This window comes from Zootoca vivipara, chromosome 16 (assembly GCF_963506605.1).
Source record: "Zootoca vivipara chromosome 16, rZooViv1.1, whole genome shotgun sequence".
NCBI classification, from domain to species: Eukaryota; Metazoa; Chordata; class Lepidosauria; order Squamata; family Lacertidae; genus Zootoca; species Zootoca vivipara.
Window position 1 is genome coordinate 39149963 of NC_083291.1, and position 26938 is coordinate 39176900.

General features: G+C 47.4%; 1 protein-coding gene across 1 annotated transcript; it reads right to left on the reverse strand.

Annotated features, from left to right (window-relative positions):
• Positions 1–648: 648 nt before the first annotated feature.
• Positions 649–26938, reverse strand: PDZD4 (PDZ domain containing 4). The gene is made up of 9 exons (XM_060269133.1): positions 26879–26938; positions 12076–12347; positions 10406–10496; positions 8651–8749; positions 7178–7240; positions 6978–7079; positions 4752–4883; positions 4449–4458; positions 649–2762 (listed from the first exon to the last, which is right to left on the reverse strand). The coding sequence occupies exons 1-9, from the start codon at positions 26936–26938 to the stop codon at positions 1459–1461; spliced, it is 2133 nt and encodes a 710-aa protein (XP_060125116.1). The 3' UTR covers positions 649–1458.

The following is a 26938-nucleotide window of genomic DNA, read 5'->3' on the forward strand; positions in this document are numbered from 1 at the left end:
GATGGGAATTGTAGTCCAAAACATCTGGAGGGCTGAAGTTTGGGGATGCCTGCACTAAGCAGTAATTAGTCCATCTCCCTACGGGCTTCCTCACTGCTCCTCTGACTAGTTCTGCAACGTCTCAGGGTAGAGCCCATCCCAGCTCTTCCACTTGAGATCCTTTTGATGAAGCCCAGGGCTTCATGCATGTAAAACATGTGGCTGCTCTGTTAAATCTATCTGAGGTGTTTAGAATAATAAATATTTATTTACTGGGCAAATAAGTTGCATGTTTCCTCAGAAGCCCCATTAGCTTCAATGGAACATGCTCCCAGGTAAGTTCTTACAGGATTGCAGCCTGAGGACTGCAGGAAGGGATGCTTGCAAGCTCTTGGTTGCGGGATGCTACCAGCATTCGGGGAGGGTTTTTGCTTACGCTCAGCTGCTTTGCAGCACTCGCTTCCCAAAGCAACCCCATTTTCAGTATCTGCCAGCGTGTTACTCATTAAGCACGTGTGTGTGGGGGTGTTTTGTAGGATTCTGCTACGGCGTGAAAGGATTTGCTGTTTTCTGGTGTCCTGTACCACTGAGCTTCAAAAATAAAGCCCCTGTGAAATGGATTTTTACGGTTTTTTGCAATGAGTAAAAAGTTTTCTTTTTATTGTAACAATGCAAGTTCAGCCTTGGATACAGGGTTTTACCACAAGCTCTCTGCTCCACAGTCTCTTCCCCCCCTCCCCCCACTAAACTAGAGCCCCTATCCATGGGGCAGGTGGGGTGGGGTAAGCAGGTGACAGAAAATGCAGAAAGAGGACTGTCAAGTTGCTTGTGAGATGAGCCGCCAGGGCCCAAGCTTCCACTTAAATAGAGAAATGAAAAGGGAATTGAGATCCACGACCACAAAAGAGAAAAGAGAGAGAGAGAGAGAAAGAAAAAGAAGAAAGAAAGATGTCACAATATCCCAAGGGGAGGGGGTGAGGAGTGCCTTCATTGGTCTTGGCCTGTACGGAAGGGGTGAGCCTCCTCACTTTCCTTGTGCTCCGCATACTGCACAGAGAGGAACCCAGCTGAAACCTTGTGCTTCCAAATGTGATGTGCCGGGGATAAGCTGGCAAAAACTCTCTGTCAGGGTCAGGTGAGTGAGCTTCCCTGCAGAACACCTTCAATACAGGTAATCTGTGCATTGGGATGGGGACAGACCTCTCTGTAGCAAGCTCCTGGTGGATGCAGGATCGGGGCTGTGGCCCCTCTTGCCCTCTTAAGGCTGCAAGGGACTCTGGGCTTACTGTCCCCCTCTAAATTTGGTTCAAAGAGCCCAATGGAGCTCCGGCAGCAAACGGCCAACGATTCCTTGGTGTGTTCAAAGAGCAAGCTTCCTGATAACAGGAAAGGATCGGCCCATCCAGTCGTCGTTCTCCGGCAAAGCCGGAGGGAAGGAGAACATCATCACAACTCCTTCTGTTGCTCCTTCCAATGCTCTCAAACCGTGGTGACAGACAGCAGTGGGTTGTAAACCCTGCGCCCGTCTGCTGAGCGAGTGCCATGTGCCAGCATCTCTTGGATGGTTATCCAGTTGTCCAGGATGCGCCGGCTCCGTTTCTTCATGGTTTTGCGGTGACTCAGGGCCAGGATGTTGACCTCGCCAGACACTCCCCGGGCTTCGCTGCCTTCTCGCTCCCTCAAGCAGTCCAGCCGGCTCTGCATCATGAACTCGCGGCGCTTCCGCTGCTCCCGGGCGCGGATCAGGTGCTGCTTCCGCTCCTCCTTGCTCCAGTACCGCCCCATCTTCATCTCACTGACGGCGTCGTCGTCCGTCGTCATGCCGCTGCGCTCCTCGCGGATCTTCATGGCCCTGGCTTTGAGCAGCCGGTCCCTCACTGGCCTCTTGGCCACATAGCGCGTGCCATCGCTGCGCACCTTCACTTTCCACTCCATGCGGGGCTCTCCTTTGCCCCCCAGAGAGTCCTTGCATATGCTGGCCAGGCTCATTGGGCTGATAGGAGTGGGCGGCTCCTCCCGCTGCCGCCGCCCCAAGTAGGGGCTGCCTTCCCCGGCTGCCTTGGGGCTGCGCCGCACCCGCTCTTCACGCCGGAATTTGGGCTGGGGCGGCGAAGGCGGGGCAGTCCGGTTGAGGTTGGGGGGCTCTGCCAGGCGGCGAAGGGGGCTCTCCAGCAAGGGGGTGCTTCGGCAACTCTCCCCGGTGTTGTAGGCACTGGTGCTGTCCTTATCGGAGCGTTCTGGCAGCTCGGTGATGTCGGACAACTCGTGTTTCTTCGGTTCCCCTTCCAAGGTATACAGCCCTTCCTCCTCCAGCAGCCAGGCCTTCATGCAGCGCTCGCGCAGCTGCTGCATCTTCTGGGCTCGCAGGATGTTGCGGCACTTGAACTCCAGGTGGCGGAGCTCCTCCTCCAGAAGGGCCACCTCGTTGCGGTTGACGTCCAGCGCAGCGCTCACCAGGCCCGGCTCGTTGCCGTTCTCCAGGTGGCACTTTAGCTCCAGCAGCTCGCGGTAGCGCTCGTACTCTTCGTCAGTGAGCCCCGGCATCATGTCGGTGCCCACGGCGCTGGGTGGCTCCCCTGCCAGCAGAGAGTCCATACTGTAGTGGAAGTCGCGCGGCTGCAGGCTAGGCCCAAATTTGCGCAGGGTTCCCGGGGTGTTGGCAGCGCTGGGTGCTTCGTCTCCCAGGAGGTCATGCTCAGAGCTCTCCTCGTTGCGAGTGCTTTCATCAGTGCGGCCAACACCACTGTCCAGCTCCTGGCTGTTGGTCAGAGGAGTGGCCGGGTCTCCAGGAGGCTTTTCTTGTAAGGGTTCGTTCTATGGAGAAGGAAGGAGAGGGCACCGTTCAGAGAAAAAAGAATGAACACCACCTTATGCCAGGCATCTAGCCCAGAATTTCCTACATGACACCTTTGTGTGACTCATAGACAGACCCCTGATGGGCAAGGAAGCTTCTACAGGCGCAAGGTTTTGAACTGGGCAAAAACTGAGAGCCCAGCTGCACTTCAAGATTAACACCCATGTAAGCTGAAAAGACAGGCACTTCTAAACTCCCTTTAAGGTAAAAGGACCCCTGACCATTAGGTCCAGTCGTGACCGACTCTGGGGTTGCGCGCTCATCTCGCATTATTGGCCGAGGGAGCTGGCGTACAGCTTCCAGGTCATGTGGCCAGCATGACAAAGCCGCTTCTGGCAAACCAGAGCAGCACATGGAAACGCCGTTTACCTTCCCGCTGTAGCGGTTCCTATTTATCTACTTGCATTTTGACGTGCTTTCAAGCTGCTAGGTTGGCAGGAGCTGGGACCGAGCAACGGGAGCTCACCCCGTCACAGGGATTTGAACCGCCGACCTTCTGATCAGCAAGCCCTAGGCTCAGTGGTTTAACCACAGTGCCACCTGGGTCCCCTAAACTCCCTTTATCAACCTGTAAATGGCTACAGAAAGGTAGGGAGAGAGTCATCCTCTTATTGTGCATCTCAACCAATCACTCAAAGCCTATTGCTTCCCAGGTGTGAACAAAAATAATAGCAGCATTTCCCCCTTCAGCGGCTTACTTGAGTGCAGGCATCAGAAGACTTGGGGTTTATAAAAGCTGCATTGTTTTCCACTAGTGCAATTATTGCAGGGGATGGAGTCAAGTACAAAATGCTGCCTGTGTGTGAAGCCCATTCCCTCCTGCACTCTAATATACCTTATTATACACAGCAGGGATCCTAATCCTAACCTAATCAAGTATTTGTGAATCAGGGAAAGGGCAGCCTTTCATTGAAGTCATTGCTAAACAACCTGGAGTTAGAAATTGTTGCTAGCCTACTGCAGTCCATCCAGCAACATGCAGGTAGATCTTGACCTATAAGCGTAAGCTGAGACATAGAGAAACGGAAGTGAGTAACTCAAGTGCATAATAAACAGAGATCTGTTGCTGCTCAGAGAAGGGAGCAGGGAGATTACCAAATTACCAAACCAAGTGAAAGTACAGGTTTCTACGGTACCTTCCTGCCAAGTGGAAGCAAAGGTGTCGCCTCATATTGCAAACCGTTGAAATGAAAGTTTGGCAGCAAATCTAGCCACCCCCATGACCATTCCAGGTTGAGTCAGCTAGGATTTGCAGCAGTCAGGGCTGTAGCTCCATGGTATACTTTGCGTCTGACGGGCAGCTTCCCCATAGCAATCGTGAACTAGGTGGACCAAAGGTCTGACTCGGCCGAGAGCAGCTTCCCCATCGGTTGAAAGTGAGCGTTTAATGCACATGAGAAGTGCTTCTCTAGACGTTCTATCTGTACATGATCCAGCCATAAGTCACTCCCTATCAGGTAATACAATGTACCCCAGTTGCTGCTTCTTGTGTCTCAAAATCCTGCAACACATACAATGTCCCACTGTGGGGGTGGGGAACTGCAGGCCTAGAAGCTAAATCTGGTGCTCCAGGCCTCCTCTCTATTCTCCCCTTGGGACTCTCCTCAGGCCACACCTGGGATGCCCTCCTCTCTGGCCCTGCTCTCAACCCTCCTTTAGTGCTTTTTCCAGGCTGGAAAATCTCTGAGTGATGATGATGCCTCTTGCCTGCCTGGATGGAGGTTGGGGAGTTTTGTGCGGGATGTATAGAAACCTTTGGCTTTCATGGTTTTGGAGTGTAGCCTTCTGTATAAAGATGAAAGTCTCACCCATTGCTCCATCTGTTTTTGCCTCTGGTCCCCAGAAAGTTACCCAGGAGAGAACTCTTGGTTCTCCACCCCAACTACTTTTCAGAGCATACTGCTGACTTACCCGCCACTTCCCCTTCTAGACCACCTACCTGCTGGTCTGGTGGAGAAAGGAGCCGCCGGGCCTTTGTTCCGGCTTCATGTTCAGAGCCAAAGTCATCCAGGAAATCCTCGCGGTCACTGTCCTTCCAACGCTTGGACAACTGGAAGAGTGAAGAGAATTAACAGTGAACATGGCTGGGAATTCCACTGCCTCGCCCGGGGCTGGAGACTTGGTTACCCTCCAGATGTTGTTGAATACCCATCAGCCACAGCCAGCAGGGCCAATGGTCAGGGATGATGGGAGATGTAGTCCAGCAACCCACGGAGGGCCGCAGGTTCCCTATCCCTGGCCTGGCTTCAATGAGCCCCAACCAAGTGTCCTTGCATCAAATTCACACACTATGAACTTTTTCTTTCCAAAACAAGTGCAATAGGTCAGTAAGGGGGTAAAATCAAATGTGTTTTTACGAAGCGTGTTTTTTTTGGGGGTAACTCTGGAATCATTGAGATCCACGTTCAAATCCTTGGGCTAGCCCCCCCCCCCGGCTCTCAGCCTAACCTACCATCCAGAGTTGTTGCAATTGCAAAATGGAGGCAGGTGGGGGGAAAGAGTCATATACATATATTGCTGTGAGCTCCTTGGTGGAAGTAACACCAGATTTAGGGCGGTGCGGGCGGTTCCGTCCCACAGAGCGCTGAGCCAAGGGGGCACAAAATTGAGAAGATATACAGTGGTACTTTAGGTTACAGACGCTTCAGGTTACAGACTCCGCTAACCCAGAAATAGTACCTCAGGTTAAGAACTTTACTTCAGGGTGAGAACAGAAATCGCATGGCGGCGGCATAGCGGCAGCAGGAGGCTCCATTAGCTAAAGTGGTACCTCAGGTTAAGAACAGTTTTAGGTTAAGAACGGACCTCCAGAAAGCATTAAGTTCTTAACCCGAGGTACCACTGTCCTCTGGTTTCTCTTCAAATCATATAAATTGAGAAGTTCTCTAACTGAGAAGAGTGATCTGGGACTGCCAAATTCAGGGCACCATAGCACCAAAGATGACCAAAGTCTGTCCCTGTGGAAAGACTGGATAAAAATATAAATGAAGGGTGGAATTAAATGTAACGGCAAGTGTCTCATTTCAACGGCACAAGGATTTCTGCTTGCACTGTGGGAAACGATCCCTTTCTCCCCTCAAGCCCCCCTGAATCTGTTCTAGGAGTTCCCCCAACCCTTTGGAGGAGATTTGGGGAGGGGTGTGCACAGGGGTGGGATGAGAATGGGGGGAGCCCTGCTGTAGAAGCAGAAATCCCTGCCCTGATGGGACGTGGCAGATGGATACCATCCAAAATGTCTAGGGGGGGGGGAATGGGCAGGGGGCGAAAGATGGCCGTTGAAACTATCTTCCCCCCACTAATTCACCAGGCTAACAAACAAGGTTCGGGATCCTATGTGTTTGCCTTGCAACATGTTGCTCCATCCTCAGTTTGAAGTTTTAAATATTTGAGTAATACAAAGTAAATGAGACATAAAGGGAGCCCACCATCTTTCACCAGGGCAGGGGCTTGGAGGGCTTATGGAAACCGACTTGCTGAGGAGGGGCTGCTGCTACTGGATAAATGTCAATCCATCCCTCTCCTGGCTCACAGCCAAAGCACCTGGCTGTTTGAAATCAGACATGACATTGACTTGAGTGTTCTGTAGCCATCCATTTTTGCCTGCTAGAGGAGAGCAGCTGCTCCCAATATATATATATATTCCAGTATTATTACCTGGGTTGCCTCTGTCCTTAATCCGACTCCGCCTACTTGCTTTATGCTTTAATATATATATATATTTAAAAATATAATTATGTTTGGAATTGGCACATGATCAGTTTGCCACAGTTTTCAATGCATATCTCCACAGAATTGCCAACATGGACCAGCACATAAGTACACTATTAATATAAATCAGTACAAAAATGAATCCTGATTTGATCACACAAGGATTATTTTGTGCTGTGATTTAAAACCAATGTGCAGTTGTAAAAGGGAGAAAGCAACGAAAGCCGCAGCCAACTGTGGACATACAGGCACGTGACCCACGTCCAGATAGTGTGTGTGTGTGTGTGTGTGTGTGTGTGTGCGTGTGTGTGTGAAAAGAAGTTTCTTTCTTACATGACAGGTTTCAACAGCTGAGGTTTGATCCACCACCCTCCCCCCCCCCCATCCTCTGACTCCATTCACCTTCTGCTTCGCCATGCATCTAAAGGCCTCTTACCTCAGTCTCAGGCCTAGCCAGCAGCAGAGAAATATTTGTCCGCTCCTCCTGGGTGAGAATTGCTACAGCCTCCTCCCGGTTTTGTACCTCCATGCCATTTATCTAGGATTGGAGGAAATGTATAGAAGGGCAAGTTTAAATTTGTGCATTAAATTATCCTTCTTAACACCCACAACAGTCGCCCACAGGATTCACTTCACCTGGATTATGCGATCTCCTTCCCGGATTCGCCCATCCTTGGCAGCAATGCTGTTAGGATTTACCTGGCGTAAGAAAAATTAAGTGAGTGTCAGGAGGTGAACTTAAGTGTGCTGTTTCCTAGTTTCTTTTCCAGCCTGCTAAGAACCTGCTAATCTTTGAATGCTGAACAGAGAACCCAGGACCCCTGTCCGTCCTCGTAACTGTAGCACACACCAGACCTAAAATCCCTTCCCTTAGATGCGAGCTTGAACTTGATTCTGCCCTGTTCTCTTACACCCCAAGACCTGGAAGAAGTACATACATAAGGCCTGTTCCCTCCATCAATGCAGCATAGGATTTGGAACAGTATGGGAAATAACTCTCCATCTAATGCTAGTTGATCTCCAGAATTTGCTCTTTTCTAAAGGGCTGTCTTGCCAGTTGTACACCGGCATAGCAAGGATACACTTGTTCAAATCCCTCACTGTTCCATGAAGCTCATTGGGTGGTCTTGAGCCAGTCATACCCTCTCTCAGCCCAATCACCAGATAGGATTGTTGTCAGGGTAAAAAGAGGGGTGGGTGGGTGCTAGAATAAAAATGCAATCCCTAAACGATTTAGAGTTAAGTGTCGCAAATTCCATGCCTGCTTTAAAAAATTATTCACAATTGCACCAACAGATAACAGAAACAGTTCCATTAATTACTGAACAGCTCCTTGCCAGGACACACTGATAATTTTAGGGAGCAGTTGATGAAAATGTCTTAAGCTGACATCTTCAGCTAGGCAGGGTTCTCCAGAATGGCACAGTCTATCTCTGGCTTTCTGTGATGATAACTTGGTGCATCGTGTTTTCCCTGCCTCCAACTCTTTTCACAATAGCTATAAATTCAATAGTGCTTTGAGCCCAGAGCACCAAAGATGCCCCCTGCGATACTCCCCCCACAGCAGCCCCTAATGTTCCTTGCGCATATGCAGCTAACACCACACTTACAAGGGCCAATGGCTTGTAGTAAATTAAGATCATACTATGTGGTGGCGTGGTAGCACTCCTGGTTCTATTCAAAAGCATGCTCCTGGAACCTTGACTTTGGGGGCAAAGTAGAGGCAATGCTGAATGTATGAGTGCAATGAACATGCGCAGCTGTTAAAATGTAAAGCTGATGCACGGGCCCCTGAGCAGCACCCAGAAACAGAGTTCAACCTGTGGCCCTCCAGACTCCAACTCCCATCAGTTCCAGCCAGCACCGCCAATAAACAGGAGGCAAGCAAGGTTCCCTATCCTTGGTTTAACTCAATCCCAAAGAAATCTCCCTCCCTCCCCCCTCTCTCTCACACACTTATTTTTTTTCTGCAGCAGCAATGAAGCCTGGAGCTCCTTGCTCTCCACGGCTTCATAAAGCTTGACAGCAGCTTCCTGCCACCACTTGCCTGCCTCCTCTGCCTCCCCAGGCCACACATCGCACCCCACCAAGAGTTGCCCCCTCCCCCACCTCTCCAACGTAGATGCCTACATCGTCCTCATCATCGGTTCGGTAACAAACCATCAGGCCCAGCTTGTCCCGGTGACTGGATTTGTACAACTCCACCTCCTGTGGGATAGAGAAAGCACCAGGCAAAGTCAGACATGGTTGCAAGCCCTGAGCCAAGGCAGGAGAAGAAGGTTTGTTTTCACAGACCTTCTCAAGAACATTTTAATGCTTCATTCAGTCAGCCCAGGTACAAATTCATAGCTAAACCGTCCCTTTAGTTTCTCTGAATCGGCCCTACTTGACTTTCCCATCCTTTCCTAGGTTTGCAGTCAAAGATAAATAGTGCCCAAATCTTCTACAGGGGTCATTGTTACCATTATCTTAATTTATATCCTGCTTGGTAGTTGAGCGAAAGTGGAACCATCTGTAACCACCTTAGGATCAGTTCACACCTGCATGTTCATCATTAATGTCAAGAATAAATGTGTGAACGATGCCCATCATAGATCAAGCTTATTCCAAGAAAGAATGTGGGTGCAGCCCCTATATGAGCAAAACCCTTAAGGATAAGGAGAACAAGTGGGGCCGACGACAAACTTTTGCAGGGTCTTCTCCCTCCAGAGAAGAAGTGCTCCTGTTCAGGATTCCAACCAGCCATTTCCCCCAAGCAGGGCATTCCATTTCCTCCCCTGATTCTGTTTTTCTTTTCAGAAACAGTTATTACTGTGCTTACTGAGCATGCACAGTCCTCTTTGGGCTATGGGCTGTGGAATTGCCTCCTTGGAATTGATTTTCTAAACTTATTTGTACTTTTAACAAATTTTCAGAATCTCCTGATTATGCTGAGGCCCCCTGTTGTTTTTCACTGGTCCCCTTTTGGTTACAATGCTGGTGGCACTCAGGAGACTGTACTACAGCTCTTTCCTCACTCCAAGCTGCCTCTCGACAACATAGGACTGAACTCACAGCAAGTGGTTATTAAATGGAAGCAAATGCTCATGTGGACCTGACCTAAGAGAAGAAGAAGAAGAAGAGTTTGTTTGGATTTGATATCCTGCTTTATCACTACCCGAAGGAGTCTCAAAGCGGCTGACAATCTCCTTTTCCCTTCCTCCCCCACAACAGACACCCTGTGAGGTGAGTGGGGCTGAGAGACTTCAGAGAAGTGTGACTAGCCCAAGGTCACCCAGCAGCTGCATGTGGAGGAGCGGAGACGCGAACCCGGTTCCCCAGATTAGGAGTCTACCGCTCTTAACCACTACACCACACAGGGATGAAATAGGGCTCACTGGAGATATGAAGCAATGAGAAGCAAACAAGCAGAGCACAGGCCACCCAAGTGTTTTCCACAGTGGCACCAGTCTCCTCACTGGAAGGCTATATGTAGTGGAAAATATCTGCTCTGGGATTTGGGGGGGCCCTTGAGCGAGGCAACTTTGGGGTTAGCCTGGAGGAAGTGAGATTTGCCAGCTAAAACCTCTTCTATGCAAAGTTGAGAATGGCAGTCTCTAGGGTGGCAGGCTGTTTGCCAGCCTTGGCATCCTTGCCAATGCCCAACCTTGCAGCTCTGTGCAGCCAGCCTGAGACTGAATGTCTTGTACAAACACAGCACCGCATTAAATAACTGAGCGATGTGCTGCCATTTAATGGTACCCAGAATGGTCCACTCAACATGGTTTGCCTCACTCTGCCTAATGGGCAGGGGGCCAGGCCCTGCTTCCTGATCTGTGGATATAAACCCAGAGACTGCCTCTTCCAGCTTCATCACATTCTCACCTCATATTCCAGCTCCTCTGCCCGCTCAGTCTCTGGGGCACCTCCTTCCATGAATTCCACAGGGTCATAATATTCGTGCCCAATTGAGGGGCTGTGAACAAGGAAAGGCATAAAGCAGTTAGGTGAAGCATCCATTTGCCACTCAGGACCACCGTTACTCTTAGAAAACTCCCAGAGCAAGGTCATGCAAACTAGATGTGAAAACTTGATCCTGGGGCCTTGAAGCATGAGGTTTGGTGGCCGTGGTTAACTGAGGGATGAGGGAATTTCATTTGTACATGCATGTCCTTTTTATCCAGGCTGCATCATATAGGAAAAGTGAACTCAAGAAGCCAAGAGCAGCTGCGATGGCTCCACAGCCCTGATGCTGGGAAAACAGACTCATCATCTGAGAGTGAACAGGGTTGCCAGGTGATAAAGAAAATGGACTGGCCTGCTCTTGTGAATACATTTACGGGCGTTCAGGTGTTGTTGTTGTTGTTAATACCCCACCTATCTGGCTGGGTTTTCCCAGGCACTCTAGGCTGCTTACAGCATATATAAAACATAGTAAAATATCAAACATTAAAAACTTCCCAATACAGGGCTGCCTTCAGATGTCTTCTAAAAGTTATGTATTTCCTTGACATCTGAAGGGAGGGCATTCCACGGGGAGGGCACCACTACTGAGAAGGCCTTATGACTGGTTTGCTGTAACTTCACTTCTTGCAGTGAGGGAACCAGCAGAAGACCCTCGGAGGAGGACCTCAGTGTCCAGGCTGAACTATGGGGGGTGGAGATGCTCCTTCAGGTATACGGGGTCAAGGCCATTTAAGGGTTTAAAGGTCAGCACCAACACTTTGAACTGTGCTTGGAAATGTACTAGGAGCCAGTGAAGATCCTTTAGGACTGGTGTTATATGGTTCTGGCGGCCACTTCCAGTCACCAGTCTTGCTGCCATATTCTGGATTAGTTGTAGTTTTTGAGTCACCTTCAAAGGTAGCCCCATGTAGAGCGCAGTGCAGTTGTCCAAGTGGGGAAGAACCAAGACATTTACCACTCTGTCAAGACAGTCTGCAGGCAGGTAGGGTCTCAGCCAGCGTACCAGATGGAGCTGGTAAGCAGCTGCCCTGGACACAGAATTGACCTGCGCCTCCACGGACAGTTCTGAGTCCAAAATGACTCCCAGGCTGCGCACTTGGTCCTTCAGGGGCACAGTTACCCCATTCAGGACCAGGGAGTCCTCCGCACCTGCCCACCCCGTCCCCCCAAAACAGTACTTCTGTTTGTTAGGATTCAACCTCAATCTGTTAGTCGCCATGCATCCTCCAACTGCCTCCAGACATTCATACAAGACATTCACTGCGTTCACTGGTTCCAATTTATAAGTTAGGTAGAGCTGGGTGTCATCCACATACTGGTGAACACCTGGCCCAAACCCCCTGATGATCTCTTCCAGCAGCTTCATATAGATATTGAAAAACATGGAGGAGAGGAGAGAGCTGTGTTTATCTCAGTGCTGCTAAGTTCTGCGTATTGAGCTGCTTTAAAATACACAACTATGGAGACTAGTTTAAAAACTGGCACCTCTAAAAGGACAGAGTAGTAGGAAGGGACCATGGGGCTATAACTGATTGAAGGGCATGGAGAGCAAATGCAATGGGGAAGGTTTTTCTTGGGGGAGCACTCACAGATCAGGCAGCCCATAAGGTTCCAAAGTCACAGCTGGGGGGCTTGGGGGATGCATCCTGCCTAGCCCCAGTAGGTGTTCAAAGGTGATGTCTGTCTGCGTTCCACTGTCCACCAATGTTGTGGGGTCCCCCTGGGGGGCAGCTCCTTCGCTGGCACCACCCCGGCTGCGGGGGCTGCGCCGCAACACCTGGATGACCAGAGGCTCTTTGGAGCACCGCAGGGCTTCAAGGGTTTGCTCCTGTGAGAGGCGCGACAACTCCCGGCCATTGACCTATAGAGGAAAGGAGGAAACAGACAGACAGACCGACAAGACAGACCTTGTAGGTCCAAAGTCTGGTGCTTCTTTTCACCAGTCCACTGAGAACTCCAACCCGCCCCCTCAGATAACATTATTCCTGGGGGATGTGTAAGAGATGCACTCATTTGGGTTCTGCATCTGCTCAAGGTTTTGCTTCGCTGCCTTTTCTTCAAGAAATCTGAGCATTCAAAAAGCACCCTCACCATCCTATCTGCCATGTGTAACCTGCAGCTCAATCCTCCGCCACTGACCACACTGTAACAAACAATCCCTCCTGCAGGGAAGGCCTCCACATCTCCCCACATCCCATCCTGGCAATGCTTGCTTAGAGCTGATTCTCCTCCTCCTCCTCCCTCTTCCATCTATAATGCAGTTTCAGTCTTTCACACACCCATTCAGACCAGGTTTGCCCAAGACAGTTTGCTGCTTGAAGACCAGGCAGCATGTCCCCATTCAACCCACAGAAGCCAACAGTGGAAAGTTTTTTTTCAAAAGTGCAAACAGGAGGGCATCCTCTGCTGCATAGAACTTAGGGGGTGAAGGACAGGCTACATCAGACACAGGCAACCTTGGCTCTCCAGATGTTTTGGAACTACAACTCCCATGATCCCTAGCTAACAGGGCCCAGTGGTCAGGGATCATGGGAGTTGTAGTTCCAAAACATCTGGAGAGCCAAGGTTGCCTATGCCTGGGCTACAAGGCTGGCGCTCACACACAGCTCCATCCTCCAACAGAAGAGAAGGGCAGGTCCCGCTGATATTGCTGCCCTGCATATATACCCAAACGTCTGTTGCTGGGGGCACCTGCTTCATTCTAATGGTAAGAATGGCACAAACACGAGTTCCCTTCTCCCAGCTGACGGTAGCGTTACCACCTTTCAACATGGCAAATTATTGGTGGTCCAGCCATTCAGTTAGTGGGATAAAACAAGTAGAATGTCAAGGGGCTTACTGCAAACATGCTGTGATAAAGAGATTCTAGCAACAAGTACTTTAATTATTTTAAATATAAGGATAAAAGAAATGCCTTGTGGCCTTCATAACTCCTCATTATTCTACAATACAATTTCAGTTTTCAAACTGAGCGTTACAAAGTAGTGCAGTGCACTGGGGGTGCTTGAAAACACACACACACTCTCTCTCTCATTCTCTCTCTCTCTCAGAGAGAGAGAGAGAGAGAGAGAGATATCGTGCAGTTTGAGACACACACACCCATTTCAGAGAACCAGAGAATTGTAGAGTTGGAAGGTACCCTGGAGGGTCATCTAATCCAACCCCCTGCAATGCAGGAATCTCAACCAAAGCATCCCTGACAGATGGCCACCCAACCTCTGCTTAAAAATCTCCAAGAGAGGAGACTCCACAACCTCCTGAGGGAGTCTGCTTTACTGCCAAACTGCTGGTGTTTAGTCGGGATCTCCTTGTAACTTGAAGCCATTGGTGACCAGTCACCTGTCATTCACGTAAAATATACCGGTACTGTACTTTGGTTGTCTATCAGGATTTTGTTTCCCATGCATAATTACTATCAGGGCTACTAACAGACTTTGGGGGACCCTTGGCATAGTACTGGAATGCCCACTACGCATCAGGGCAGGTACTGTATAGTCCTACCTGGATGACAGATCTATAGGCATTACATTTCGGGTTACTTAAATGGTGGGCAGCCACCAGGGATGAGAGCCAGTGGCCAACCTGGCTGACTGCTGGCATAAGCAAAAAAAATAAAAAAAAATCCTTCAGTAGCACCTTAAAGACCAACTAAGTTTTTATTTTGGTATGAGCTTTCGTGTGCATGCACACTTCTTCAGATACACTTGAAACAGAAGTCAGTCCCTTATGTATATACAGAGGGTGGGGGGGCGGGAATGGGTGATGGGCTGGTGGGAGTGGTAAACCTGTAGATGGCTGTTAACGACTGCTGATGACTGCAATTGGTCCTGCGGGGGGAAAGCAAGGGCTTTTTCATTATGCATGATTAAGAAAGCTTGATCATGCATAATGAGATAAGAATCCAATGTCTTTGTTCATCCCAGGTGGCTCCATGGTTTTAAGCTTGGTAATGAGTTCCAATTCAGCAACTTCTCTTTCCTTTTGTTGGCATAAGGACTGATTACCAGCAAAGACACACACGAAATGAATGAATTCCTTCTTGGGAGTTCCCAATAATTCTGGAGAGAACCACCAAAAACAAGGGCACCCCAGGGATATTATGAACCAGCTGTACTGATCTTAAGTCACACTATTTATCTGTCTAACTCTTCCACCGAGAAGCTCAGTGCAGCTTATAGAAAGCTACAGTATTTCATTTTGTCCTCACACCACAACCCTCTGAGGTAGGCCTAGTTCTCACTGAAATGGAAAATCTGTGTGAAATGGAAAATCTGTGTGAGTTACACCACAACCTCTTATGACCGCAGCTGGGGACTCATTTGAGTGAATACTCTTTCAGCAAAAAAAACAACAACCATTTTTGCACATAAAAATCTTGCAGAGAAAGGGTTCAATTAGAACTCCATCAACGCACTTCTATTCCCTGTGATACAAATTGCACACTCCAAATCCTATACTTAAAACGACAACTATTTTGTTTGCCTACTGAGTGTCTCATTCACACACTTCTCATGGCCAGTTTTAAACTTGAATAATTTTTGTCTACCATGCAGCTGTTAAGGGCACAGGGGTGCTTCCAGAAAAGGTTCCTCTGTCTTCTGACAGACCTACTCCTCATGCCTAGGACTGCCAACTTCTCTTCTGGCAAGGTTCCTCTGTCAACTCTCACCTCAGGGGTTCCAGAGGGATAGCCCTGTAAGCAGTGTCAGAAATCCCCCAGGCGCCAGGTGTGCTTTGCTACTGGCACAGGTCCAATTGCACCATGTGGAGAGATCTCTGGATGCCAGGTTGGTGGCTGACATCTCCACCTGACTGGCCTCTCCAGCTTTCTTAAGCAGGTAAGCAGAAGAGCATATTTATTGCATTTATATTTGACCTTTTTCTCCAATATGAGTACATGGCTCACCCCCCTCCTTGGTTAAACCCTACATCGACCCTGCGAGGAAGGTTAAGAGGCTGTGACTGGCCCAAAGTCACCCAGTGAGCTTCATGACTAAGTGGGGATTTGAACCCTGATCTCCCAGGTCTTCGTCCGACACACTAACCACTACTCCAAACTGGCTTCCTGGGTACTTCTGCTATGGAGCAGACATATAAATTAGGTAGGTAGGTAGGTAGGTAAATAAATAAATAAATAAATAAATAAATAAATAAATAAATACTGTATGGAGAAAGCAAAATGTCTCTTACAGAAGGATTTGAAATATCTTCCTTGAAGCTTGAATTTGTTTTATTCTGGATTGCTTTATTTGATATTTTAATTTGTTGCAAAGCACTTTGATATTTTTCTCTTTAAAATATAAAGCTGTATATAAACAAAATGAATAATAATAATAATAATAAATTTCATTGAAAAAAGATGGTGCCTAAACATTCTGTTGTGGCAACCATAACCTTTGTTTAACATGCCATTTGGAGATTACGGTAGCTTATACTGTATATCTGAGTTTCTAACACTATCTGTAAGTCTGTGGCAGCAAAAGCAACCTCAAGATTGTTGTAACAGGAGTGACCCTCGCTTACTCAATATGAGTTTACCCACCTAAGGAATTACATATTTTGTCCTGCCACACCTCCTCCCTGAACACTTTGGGCCATTTAAAGGTACCCATTTTTCTATTCTGATACCAAACCAGGCCTAAAACCTAGTGAGGACCAAGAACCAAGTGCTGAGATAAAAAACATGGCAAGGAAATTCTGCCACAAAATCTGGCTGGAAGCCTAGTTGGAGCCAAACCGCAGGCCAGCTTGGGGAAAACCTGCTCCTTTGTTTACCAACAACTGGTATTCAGAAGGACAGAAACATAGGAAGCTGCCCTATACCAAGTCAGACCAGTCAGTATTGTCTGCACTGACAGGAAGCATCTCTCCAGGGCCATTCCCAGCCCTATTTGCAGGGATTGAACCCGAGATTTGTACCACTGATGTGGCTCTTTCATGGAGCTTCTGTTTAGCAATCACAGTGGACAATTCCTGATACAGCACTTGTGTACACCACTTACAGAGTTTTAGGATTAGACGGTCTATAAATCTTTGCAGATAAATCAATCCATCCTCCATGAATTTGTTTCAAGCCATCTGAGGCCTGGCCAGTATGTACAAAGTAATAATAAGGTAAGAATAAGAAATGGAGGCAGTGAGAGATTTTACTTTCTTGGGCTCCTTGATCACTGCAGATGGTGACAGCAGTCACGAAATTAAAAGACGCCTGCTTCTTGGGAGAAAAGCAATGACAAACCTAGACAGCATCTTCAAAAGCAGAGACATCACCTTGCCGACAAAGGTCCGTATAGTTAAAGCTATGGTTTTCCCAGTAGTGATGTATGGAAGTGAGAGCTGGACCATAAAGAAGGCTGATCGCCAAAGGATTGATGCTTTTGAATTATGGTGCTGGAGGAGACTCTCGAGAGTCCCATGGACTGCAAGAAGATCAAACCTATCCATTCTGAAGGAAATCAGCCCTGACTGCTCACTGGAAGGACAGATCCTGAAGCTGAGGCTCCAATACTTTGGCCACCTCATGAGAAGAGAAGAATCCTTGGAAAAGACCCTGATGTTGGGAAAGATTGAGGGCACTAGGAGAAGGGGACGACAGAGGATGAGATGGTTGGACAGTGTTCTCGAAGCTACGAACATGAGTTTGACCAAACTGCGGGAGGCAGTGCAAGACAGGAGTGCCTGGCGTGCTATGGTCCATGGGGTCACGAAGAGTCGGACACGACTAAACGACTAAACAACAACAACAACAAAGAAAAAGGTAGCAAAATCCTGAAGTGGGAGAATGACTTGTACCAATGTAAATGATTTCAAGCGCACACCAAAATTTCAAAGACTCCCCTCTAAGAAATTCCCTACAAATAGAAAACTAATTGAGGCAGGAGCAGACTGGGACACAATTCTTCTCCCTGATGTGCTGCAGGGAATAGGCGAGAGGGTGGGAAGTATTCTACCCGCAGTGGAGGGAATATGGAAAAAAGGACACACACGACACACACACAGTTTGAAATGATACAGTCTCTACACTGGGGAGCTGGGTATGTTTAGCCTGGAGAAGAGAAGATTAAGGGGTGATATGATAGCCATGTTCAAATATATAAAAGGATGTCATATAGAGGAGGGAGAAAGATTGTTTTCTGCTGCCCCAGAGAAGCGGACACGGAGCAATGGATTCAAACTACAAGAAAGAAGATTCCACCTAAACATTAAGAAGAACTTCCTGACAGTAAGAGCTGTTCGGCAGTGGAATTTGCTACCAAGGAGTGTGGTGGAGTCTCCTTCTTTGGAGGTCTTTAAGCAGAGGCTTGACAGCCATATGTCAGGAATGCTTTGATGGTGTTTCCTGCTTGGCAGGGGGGTTGGACTGGATGGCCCTTGTGGTCTCTTCCAACTCTATGATTCTATGATTGCCAATGTGGTGCCCTCCAGATGCTGATGTGCTCCAAACTGCCACCACCCTCTGCCAGCATAGCCAGAGGCCAGGGATTGTGGGAGGGTGCAGTACAACAGTATCTGGAGGGCACCGTTTTGGCTACCCCTGCTCTGCTCCGTGACCTCAGGGCTCCATCACCTAGGGTGGCCAGATGGAAGAGAGGAGAAGAACGATCCTGCACCTTTATATAGAATGAAAGATGGAAGTCATACCTCTTCTGCATATCTATTAAAGGTGCAGCAGGAGGAACTCTGAGTTCCCTGGCATCTGTCCACCCTATAGGATACCGTAGGTGTGTGCACAGGGAGGGCCTTTTTGAAGGCTGAAACTGCTGGTTTACACAACTGCTTTGTTCCAGGACTTGCAATGAGGCAACGGGGCCCTAATCTTTCCAGGGGTTAGTGACTGTCAGCCTCATGAGCATGTAAACAAATTGGAGTCTGTTTCAGGGATGTTGTCACAGGATAACTGATCATGTAAAAAAGCCATTACAGCAGTGGCAGTAAAATAAGATAAGGGACTTGCTTACACATTCAGAGATTGCTTCAGAGGTTGTCACGGGGTTATTATTATCCCCGGAGGCAGAAGTCTCTGTTTACACATAGACAAAGAATGCCAGGGAGCATTTTGGACTTGAATCCCTGCTATCTTGGACTGCTCAGTTAAATTTTGTCTGCGGAGAACTCTATACTCTGTTCAGCGTTTGCATGTCTGGTAGAAGAGATTCCAGGGCCCTTGACTTTATCAAGGGCTCTATCCTTGCCTTTAACCTCACTTCAGTTGCTGATTTGCCCCCAATTATAGAAGCAAGTTAGAGGCCAAAACAAAGTAGAGGGTTGCTATCCCAGGTTAGCTGATTATATAGCTAAGCCCAAGTACTTCAGCTCATAGAATACAGTAATTGTGGCAATAGCATGAGCAACCGTAAGGCTATGGCATAGTGGATCACCATGCTTTTAGATATTCTTGCCAGCTTTTTGAATTTCTTGAACTGTGCCTAAGTTCTTAACGGCAGCAAGATAAGAAGAAATTCAGTCAGTGTATCAGGTCTAAGCATTTCTGTCTAAAGCTTAGGAAATGTTTCACCTGCTGAATTTCTGATACATAATTAAAGACCCAAAGAAAAAAACCACCCTTGTAGTGTGATTTGCCTCAGCACAAGCAAATACCCAAGACATCCCTGATGCTCTCAAGTATCAGTACGTAAAGATCATGAAATGTTCCACTACCCCTCATTCAAACATTTATTCAATCTCTATTTTATCACTCCTCTTTTCCAGATGGGAACCTGAAGGGGAAATAAAGTCATTCAGGTTGTCCCCGGATAGGTAGTATCTGATGCTGGCTGTCAAACTCTTACCTCTACCATAATCCAAACTCTAGCAGTTTGTGGTCCATTTTGTCTCGCCAAAGGTCCATGACAACACGCCCCGTTTCCTGTATGCTGCACAATGCTCCCTCATGCACGTGACTCAACAGACTGTCGTTATTGTGGGAACCTACACAACCACCACTTCATTATGCGTCATGGGTTGAGGCATCTGTAGGTGCGTCATTGTACAGTGTGTACCCTCATACAATGCGCAGAGCAGTTTTGTGTATTGCGTTGCCTTTTGCTGCACAGCCTTGTGTGCGTCTCCCTCTCTTTCTCCATCACTGCAGCTGCAGTTGCCATGGAAACTAGAGTGATTGATACAGGCATCTGCAGCTGGGGAGAAGGAAAATATGGGGAAAGGGGATCAAAAGCCGAACAAATCTCCTCCCCACTCCCTCTCCTCAAAGTCAAGGGTATCATTAATTCCCATTTCCTCTTCCACTATGAAATATGGGGGGGGGGGAAGCAACCAGGATGGATTGCCTCTTCAAATGGAGGGTCACCCCCCAGAACTGGAGAGGGAGAGCTGTGGGCCGGAGTGGAAAATAACTGAGAAGGGGGTGGGGCAGGAGCAGTAAAGTGATGATGAGGAATCCAAAGGGCGGAGAAATGAGGCTGCATGTTTAAAAGCTTGGAACGAAGACCCTAGACTGGTGATTTGGGGAGGGGCTCTGCCTCAAGAAGACCCTGCAGGAATTTATAACAAATGCTAATCACATTCCTGCAGGCAGGTCTGGAATGAGATCCAGCCTCAGGCCTTCAGCAGATGGTTCTCACAGCTTCCCTTTGTGTGTTTCTTTTCTTCTTCATCTTTCCCAAACTGCCTTTCCAGCAACTCTCCACGCCTCTCCCCCTCCCTCCAGATCCCGGCTCTATAAGCCTCCTGGAGAGCCTTTTCTCTAATGTATTCTCTGAAGCCTTGGGCGCTGCTTATATTTTATGATTCCTCCTAGCTCTGACCAAAAGCTCCCCCATTCCCCTTTCTGCAAGAATCTCTGGCTACTGACCAGCGTTAGAATGCGCAGCCTTGTCCCACTGCAGCAGAGAGCGTGCAAGCGAGGGGGGGCGGCGAAAAGGTGTTACAATTTTTTGTGTGAAATGTGGTTAGGTCTGGAGTGTAGAAATGTAACCCTGTATTGTGAGTAGTACCTATGAAATCTCAGGAATCATAGCAGTTTTGACTTTGTAGACATATGGCATTGTTTGCATGTGTAACTACTATTGGGGTGTGTGTGTGTGTGTGTGTGTGTGTTTTGTGTGTGTTATATTTAGATCTCTGTTTTTGTCTGGTCTTGGTGTGTGGGTGTCCATCCAGAAAGTGTCTGCAAAGGAACTGTCTGGAAAAGTAATTATTTGGTGCGAGCAATGTGTGTATGTGTACACACACAGAGACACACAGAAGAGATTAGCCAATATTGCAAGAGGAACAGTGTTTACACACTTTTATGGTTCTATTTCCATCCCATTGACTTCTGATAAAAGGAGCTATGCCCTATTTTGTCCATTTCTCTTTGTGTCTGGTGCTGATTATGTAACTATTCATATTTAGATAGGGCATATACCGTATTTATGTCACTAGGTTTATATCTCACCTGCTTTGTGTGCATTTCTACAGGTGTGCTTGGTCTTTTGTGTCTAACCTAGTTTGCAGGTGATTTCATTGTTGTCTTTGGTTTTTTTGTATGAGGTGTCCATCCAACTGAGTTTCTCAGAGAACCTATGCACCAGGCATTTCTCTATCACATCTTTTTCTGCAACAACTTCTGAGAAGTTCTCTGTGACATCTCAATAAAGCAGTTAAATACTCTACTCAGCCCATGACATTCTTAAGCCACAAGTACCAATATGGATGCCCTTTGTGGAAAATACATCACCAGCCAGCCTTGTATTTGCAAACATTCCTTTACCAGAGACAGACAACCGTCATACTAGACAGAATTTGTCCTAGTGAGTCTCTTGAAGGCAGAATGATGACAGGAGGCTTATCTGAGTCTTCAAATGGAGCTAAGCTAAGAAACTCAAAAGCAGTGAAGGCAACATCACTCATTGATGCCTGGCATTCAAAAATATACTGACTGAACATTTCACTATCATAGCTAATAACCATTTGCTAGGCCTCTCTTCTAATATCCTGTTTTTAAAGCCTCCTTTTTAAAAAGCCATCGGGGTAGACTTTGGTAACATGGTGCCCCAAATGAGGACAAAGTCTGTACAAAATTTGTTATTTTCACAATACTGTAATTCCTTTTGGTACAGTTGCTTTTAATGGATCTTTTCAGTAGGTACCCGTATGATTTTGATATTATTATTATTATTATTATTATTATTATTAACCCTCTCAGTTCAGCATCCTGTGTGGCAGAACCTCTGGCACTGCCCCAAATTCAGTGCTGTAAAGCTACCAGGCCATCATCTTGTGGCTATGAATTCCAGAGTTAAGTAAGCTACTGAAGCTCACACATCCTGGATCTGAGGGTGAGAAGCACAAGGAAATTATATTGTGTGCTTTAAAGATGCACAAGGAAGGTAACATAGAACAAAAGTGGATAAAACAGGGTAGCCCTGCTGGCCAGTAGGTAGCCACCATCAACCAATGAGAAATATGGATCCACAGCCCACTCTCACACACCACCAGTGCTTTTTTTCTAGAAAAAAATAGGTGCCAGTACTCACCATGCAGTTGTTACAGTAAGTGCCATACTTCCTAACAAAAACAACAACAACAAAAAGAGATGGCAGTACCCTTGAGCACCCCCTGAAAAAACCACTGATTATAACTAGGGAGTATCAATAAGATCTGAATGAACTAACCAGTAGCCTTCCAGATGTTGTTAGATTACAACTCCCATAATCTCTGGCCATGGGTAATGTTGTCTTGGGCTGATGGGAGTCCAACAACATCTGGCAGGCCACAGGTTCCCCTGTGATGTCCTGAATTGATTGGGAGGAGCCTGAGAAGATCGCAATTCTATTTCATCAACCCCTGGAATGCCGATGGAAACCAGAAGTCAGTTCTCCTGCTTGTATGTCCATTGGCGGCTCGCCACTTGATTATTCAATGCTTCGTGACTCAGGCAAATATGTGAATTGGCTCCACTGAAAAAGCCGTGTGGTGCTATGAAAGCTCTGTGGCTGCGATACTTGGTTTGCGATTGCTCAGACATGCATGTGAAGTCTTACACTTGATGCTGCTGTTAGCAGGTGATGAACAGGCACTGTGGAATCAACCCAGGCAGGGAGGGACTCAAAACACACCCCTTCACAATGGCCCCACAGATCACTCTTAGCACTTTGACAACAGGTGACCTGTGAAATTGACAGGAACAATTCCCAAATCCCAGGACTCCAAAGTGTAAGAAGCACCTTGCCGGCTGTCAGAGCCCAGGCAACCTGGAAAACCTGGGTTCCAGATCTGTCTTTGACATAAGTAAGTTACTCACTATCCTACAGCCTTTGCCCCTCATTTGTCAAACAGGAACAACAGCCACTTCCCTCACAAAGCAAAGATAGAGTTGTAAAGCATTTACGAATGGTCTCTCTTACACAGTACGGAAAGTAGTAAAAACTGGAAAATGTCACTTGACATTAGAAATTCCTCATAATCGTAAGAATATTTCACAATGAAGTTCTTGGACATATCCCTGGACGTGTTAGTTGGTGATCTTTGGAAGTTACATCTTTAAGTGATAAATTAAGTGTCTGAGAGAAATTGACCCATTAACTATCACATATGCTACTATAGGTAAAGTGTCTTCATTAAGATGAGAATGTGTGAAGCAACCGTTAAAAACCAGGCCATTATTAATTCACAATTTAATACTAATATTGTATTTCAGAACTTATTACTTGGCTCCCCATGAAACTTGTTATTTATTATCTCTGATCACCCACATTTGTCACAGCCAGGAGCAAAAAAACCCCAAAAATAATCCTTCAAGTTTCTAAAATTTGCTTCTTTAAATAAGCAAAAATCTGTCTAGTCAATGCATTCTACTTTTGAGCTTCCTTGATTTCCTGTGCTCTAGATTGAATATGTAAGCAAACTCTAGTAAATGAAGCCATAAGAATATGAATCAGCAAAGGTTCCTGATGGCAGAAATTTGAATCTAGAGTCTCATTTCCAAAATGAATCTTTCAATGCTATTGATAAATTTTAATAACTATGCTTACAGCTTAGCTTGGAATAATTAGCATGCATACCACCAAATAAAACTCAAAACCATTTAAACTGGACAAAATATATACAGAGAGAGATATTATTGTAGCTAGTACTGGAATCACGTGATAAAGGGCAGGATAGGTAGGTAAATAAATGTATCATAGTCACTCTTCAAAGTAACCAAGAGATGAGGCAATGCAAAGCAGAGGAGCAGTAGAAGCCTCAGGTCTCCAGGTCTGTCCCTGCCCCTCCACTTGTTGGAAACTCAGCCTGAAAGGGCTTCTGATGAACTTAGATGAGGTGGGAAACAGCAAGAGCCCCTGTGCAGCTCTCATGTGACAATGCTCAGCCTCTCCCCATTCCTCTTACATAGTGATGCACACTTAGTTTTGTTATAAAGAGACAAAGACAGGAATCCCCTTCATGGATCAATGCCTTGTCGTGGTGAAGGGGCTTGAATAACTCAGAGAAGCTATGAGCTATGCCATGCAGGGCCACCCAAGATGGACATGTCATAGTGGAGAGTTTTGACTAAATGTGATCCACCTGGAGAAGGAACTGGCAAGCCACTTGAGAGTCCCATGGACTGCAAGAAGATCAAACCTATCCATTCTTAAGGAAATCAGCCCTGACTGCTCACTGGAAGGACAGATCCTGAAGCTGAGGCTCCAATACTTTGGCCACCTCATGAGAAGAGAAGAATCCTTGGAAAAGACCCTGATGTTGGGAAAGATGGAGGGCACAAGGAGAAGGGGACGACAGAGGACGAGATGGTTGGACAGTGTTCTCGAAGCTACGAACATGAGTTTGACCAAACTGCAGGAGGCAGTGCAAGACAGGAGTGCCTGGTGTGCTATGGTCCATGGGGTCACGAAGAGTCGGACACGACTAAACGACTAAACAACAACAAAGACAGGAATGACTTCCAGTTATCTCAGTCTGATAATAAGTATGTTTTGGAACCAAAAGCTTTGTTCATAACAATATTGCCCTTCTCTGTAAAACAGGGGTTTTACAGAGTGGTCCTCCAGATATTGTTAAACTCCCATCAGCCCCAGCCACGATGCCCAGCGATCAGGGATTACAGAAGATGTTGTCCAGCAACATCTGGAGAGCCATAGGTTCCTCATCCCTACTTTAAAAGACTATACAGTGGTATCTCAGGTTACAGATGCTTCAGGTTACAGGCTAAGGTTACAGACCCAGAAATAGTACCTCGGGTTAAGAACTTTGCTTCAGGATGAGAACAGAAATCGTGCTCTGGCGACGTGGCAGCAGCGGGAGGCCCCATTAGCTAAAGTGGTGCTTCAGGTTAAGAACAGTTTCAGGTTAAGAACGGACTTCTGGAATGAATTAAGTTCTTTACCAGAGGTACCACTGTAATGAGACCATTAGCTAATCTGACCTTCCCTATTGGAAGGAAATCTGGTTCCCACTATTAAAAACTGAATTGGAATTATGAAAGAACATACACATCCCTTCAAAGTAGACCTTGCACACAGGTAGACTAAATACAAAGACTGCCAGGGCAAAAAGAAGGCAGTTATTTGAGATGGCTCAAAAGAAGAGGAAACTTTGAAGGCAAACACCGTTAAAGCCATCACCTCCCATTTTCCTTAGTCACAACAGGATCCCCTTTGCTAGATTACTGGTTGCAATGTTCAAGTAACAGCCCAAAGGAAAGGAAGGGGGCTTCCAGAGATGGAGGTTTAGTGTGGGGTGGGGGCTCCTCATGCATGCATTTTCTCCACAATGTCTACACAATGTCTTTGTCATCAAAATGCCAGCTGGTAATTCTCTCCCCACTTTGGTCCAGAAATGTGGAACTTAGAATGAAAACCTGTTCCCCAAAACCCATTTGCAATATCTGAAAGACTCATTTACAATATTACGCTGTTGTCTAGAAGACCCAAACACGCATGCTTTCTCTCTGTGTGTAAATATATGTAATACTGAATATGCAGATATACATGGCATTGCCTATATATAGAAGTAGTTTTGTAGAGGGGTGTCAGGATAGTAGGTGAAGATGTTATGAGCACCTATACAGCATAAACCATAATTTTTGGGTCATTTCTCTCACTACACATGGCAGGCTTATTTGCCACTTGTACACTGCCTGCCTATGAATAAACACCAAGGGAAGAGATTTAAAAAGCAAGCCAAAAAGAAAAGATACTGTCTCTTTACTGTGCAAACAAGAACATGTAAACCTACAGTTATGTCCAAATAGCCAGTACAATGCATACTGGCAAATATACTGATGCCCATTCACACAGAAAGACGGGGAGAGAGAGAGCGCACATCTGGGGGGCACCATGTTGGCTACTCCTGAGCCTAGACACACCACCACCATTCTACCTCAAGCCTTTCTCTTTTGCCCTGAGTCCCAGGGCTTCAACCAACAGATCTTACGGGACCAAGTTGGGGATGCGGGAAGGTGCCTTTGTACCTCTAATCTGGGCGGAGGAGTAGGGTAGGGGGAGACCAGGATGGATGGAATGTATAAATGGGTAGAGAGGGGAGGTGGGGGAGAGAGTGAGCAAAAAAGAAAGATATGAATGAACAGGGGCTGATGCAGACAAAAAGAAGGGAGGGAGTCTGAAAATAGATACCTGAACAGGCAGAGAAAGGGCAGGCAGGTTAAGGAGATGCAGAACCGTACAAGGACTGAGGGATGGAAAGGAGAGTGAGTGGAGATGAATGGATTGGGGGGGGGGGGGCTGGGGCTGGTGGTGAATGAATGAATGCCTGCCTCATGTTAGTCTGTCCCATTCCCTCTCAGACCCTTCCCCATCCTTTCCTCCCACTTCAGCTGCCCTTTGCCATTCCTCCCAATTCCTCTTTCTCCTTTCTTCTTCTCTTTCGCAGAAGCCCCCTCCCCATTATTTCAGGCACTGTGTGGCATGGGAAAATGGGGGGGGGGCGAGAGTTGGAGAAAGAAGGACCAGTTGCTAGGCAACCTCCCCCTACCTGCTCCCCTCCCCCACTGCAGCATCACCCCCCCTCCAATGCCACAGAACCTCCTCCCCAGAAAATGTGCCCCCACTCCAATAATGCCAGGCCGCCTTCTCTTTCCACAGTGCCCCCTCCCGTCATTCCCCACCCCTTCGCCTCCCTTACATTCAAAGGGCTCATCCTCACGTCCAGGATAGTCACCCCACCCCACCGAACCCCACCACCCAGGAACCCCTGGAAACTCTCGCCAACCTTTCCGAGCCTCCCTTGTCCCCAGACAACCCCCTGGAGCCTCAGCCCCCCTTTATCCCCACAAGTACCACAAACGCACCCATAGGCAACCCCTTATCGCCCCCCTCCCTACCCCATATGCAACCTATCCCATTCCCCTTCACTCCCAGAAGGGCGTGAAGGGGAACCCCAACTCTTCTCTCCCGCCCCCCGCCCCCCCCCCCGCGAGGTCCCCCTTACCTGCAGCATGACCCTATATTGTTCCTCAGGCTTCTCCACCACACACATGTTACATCCCAT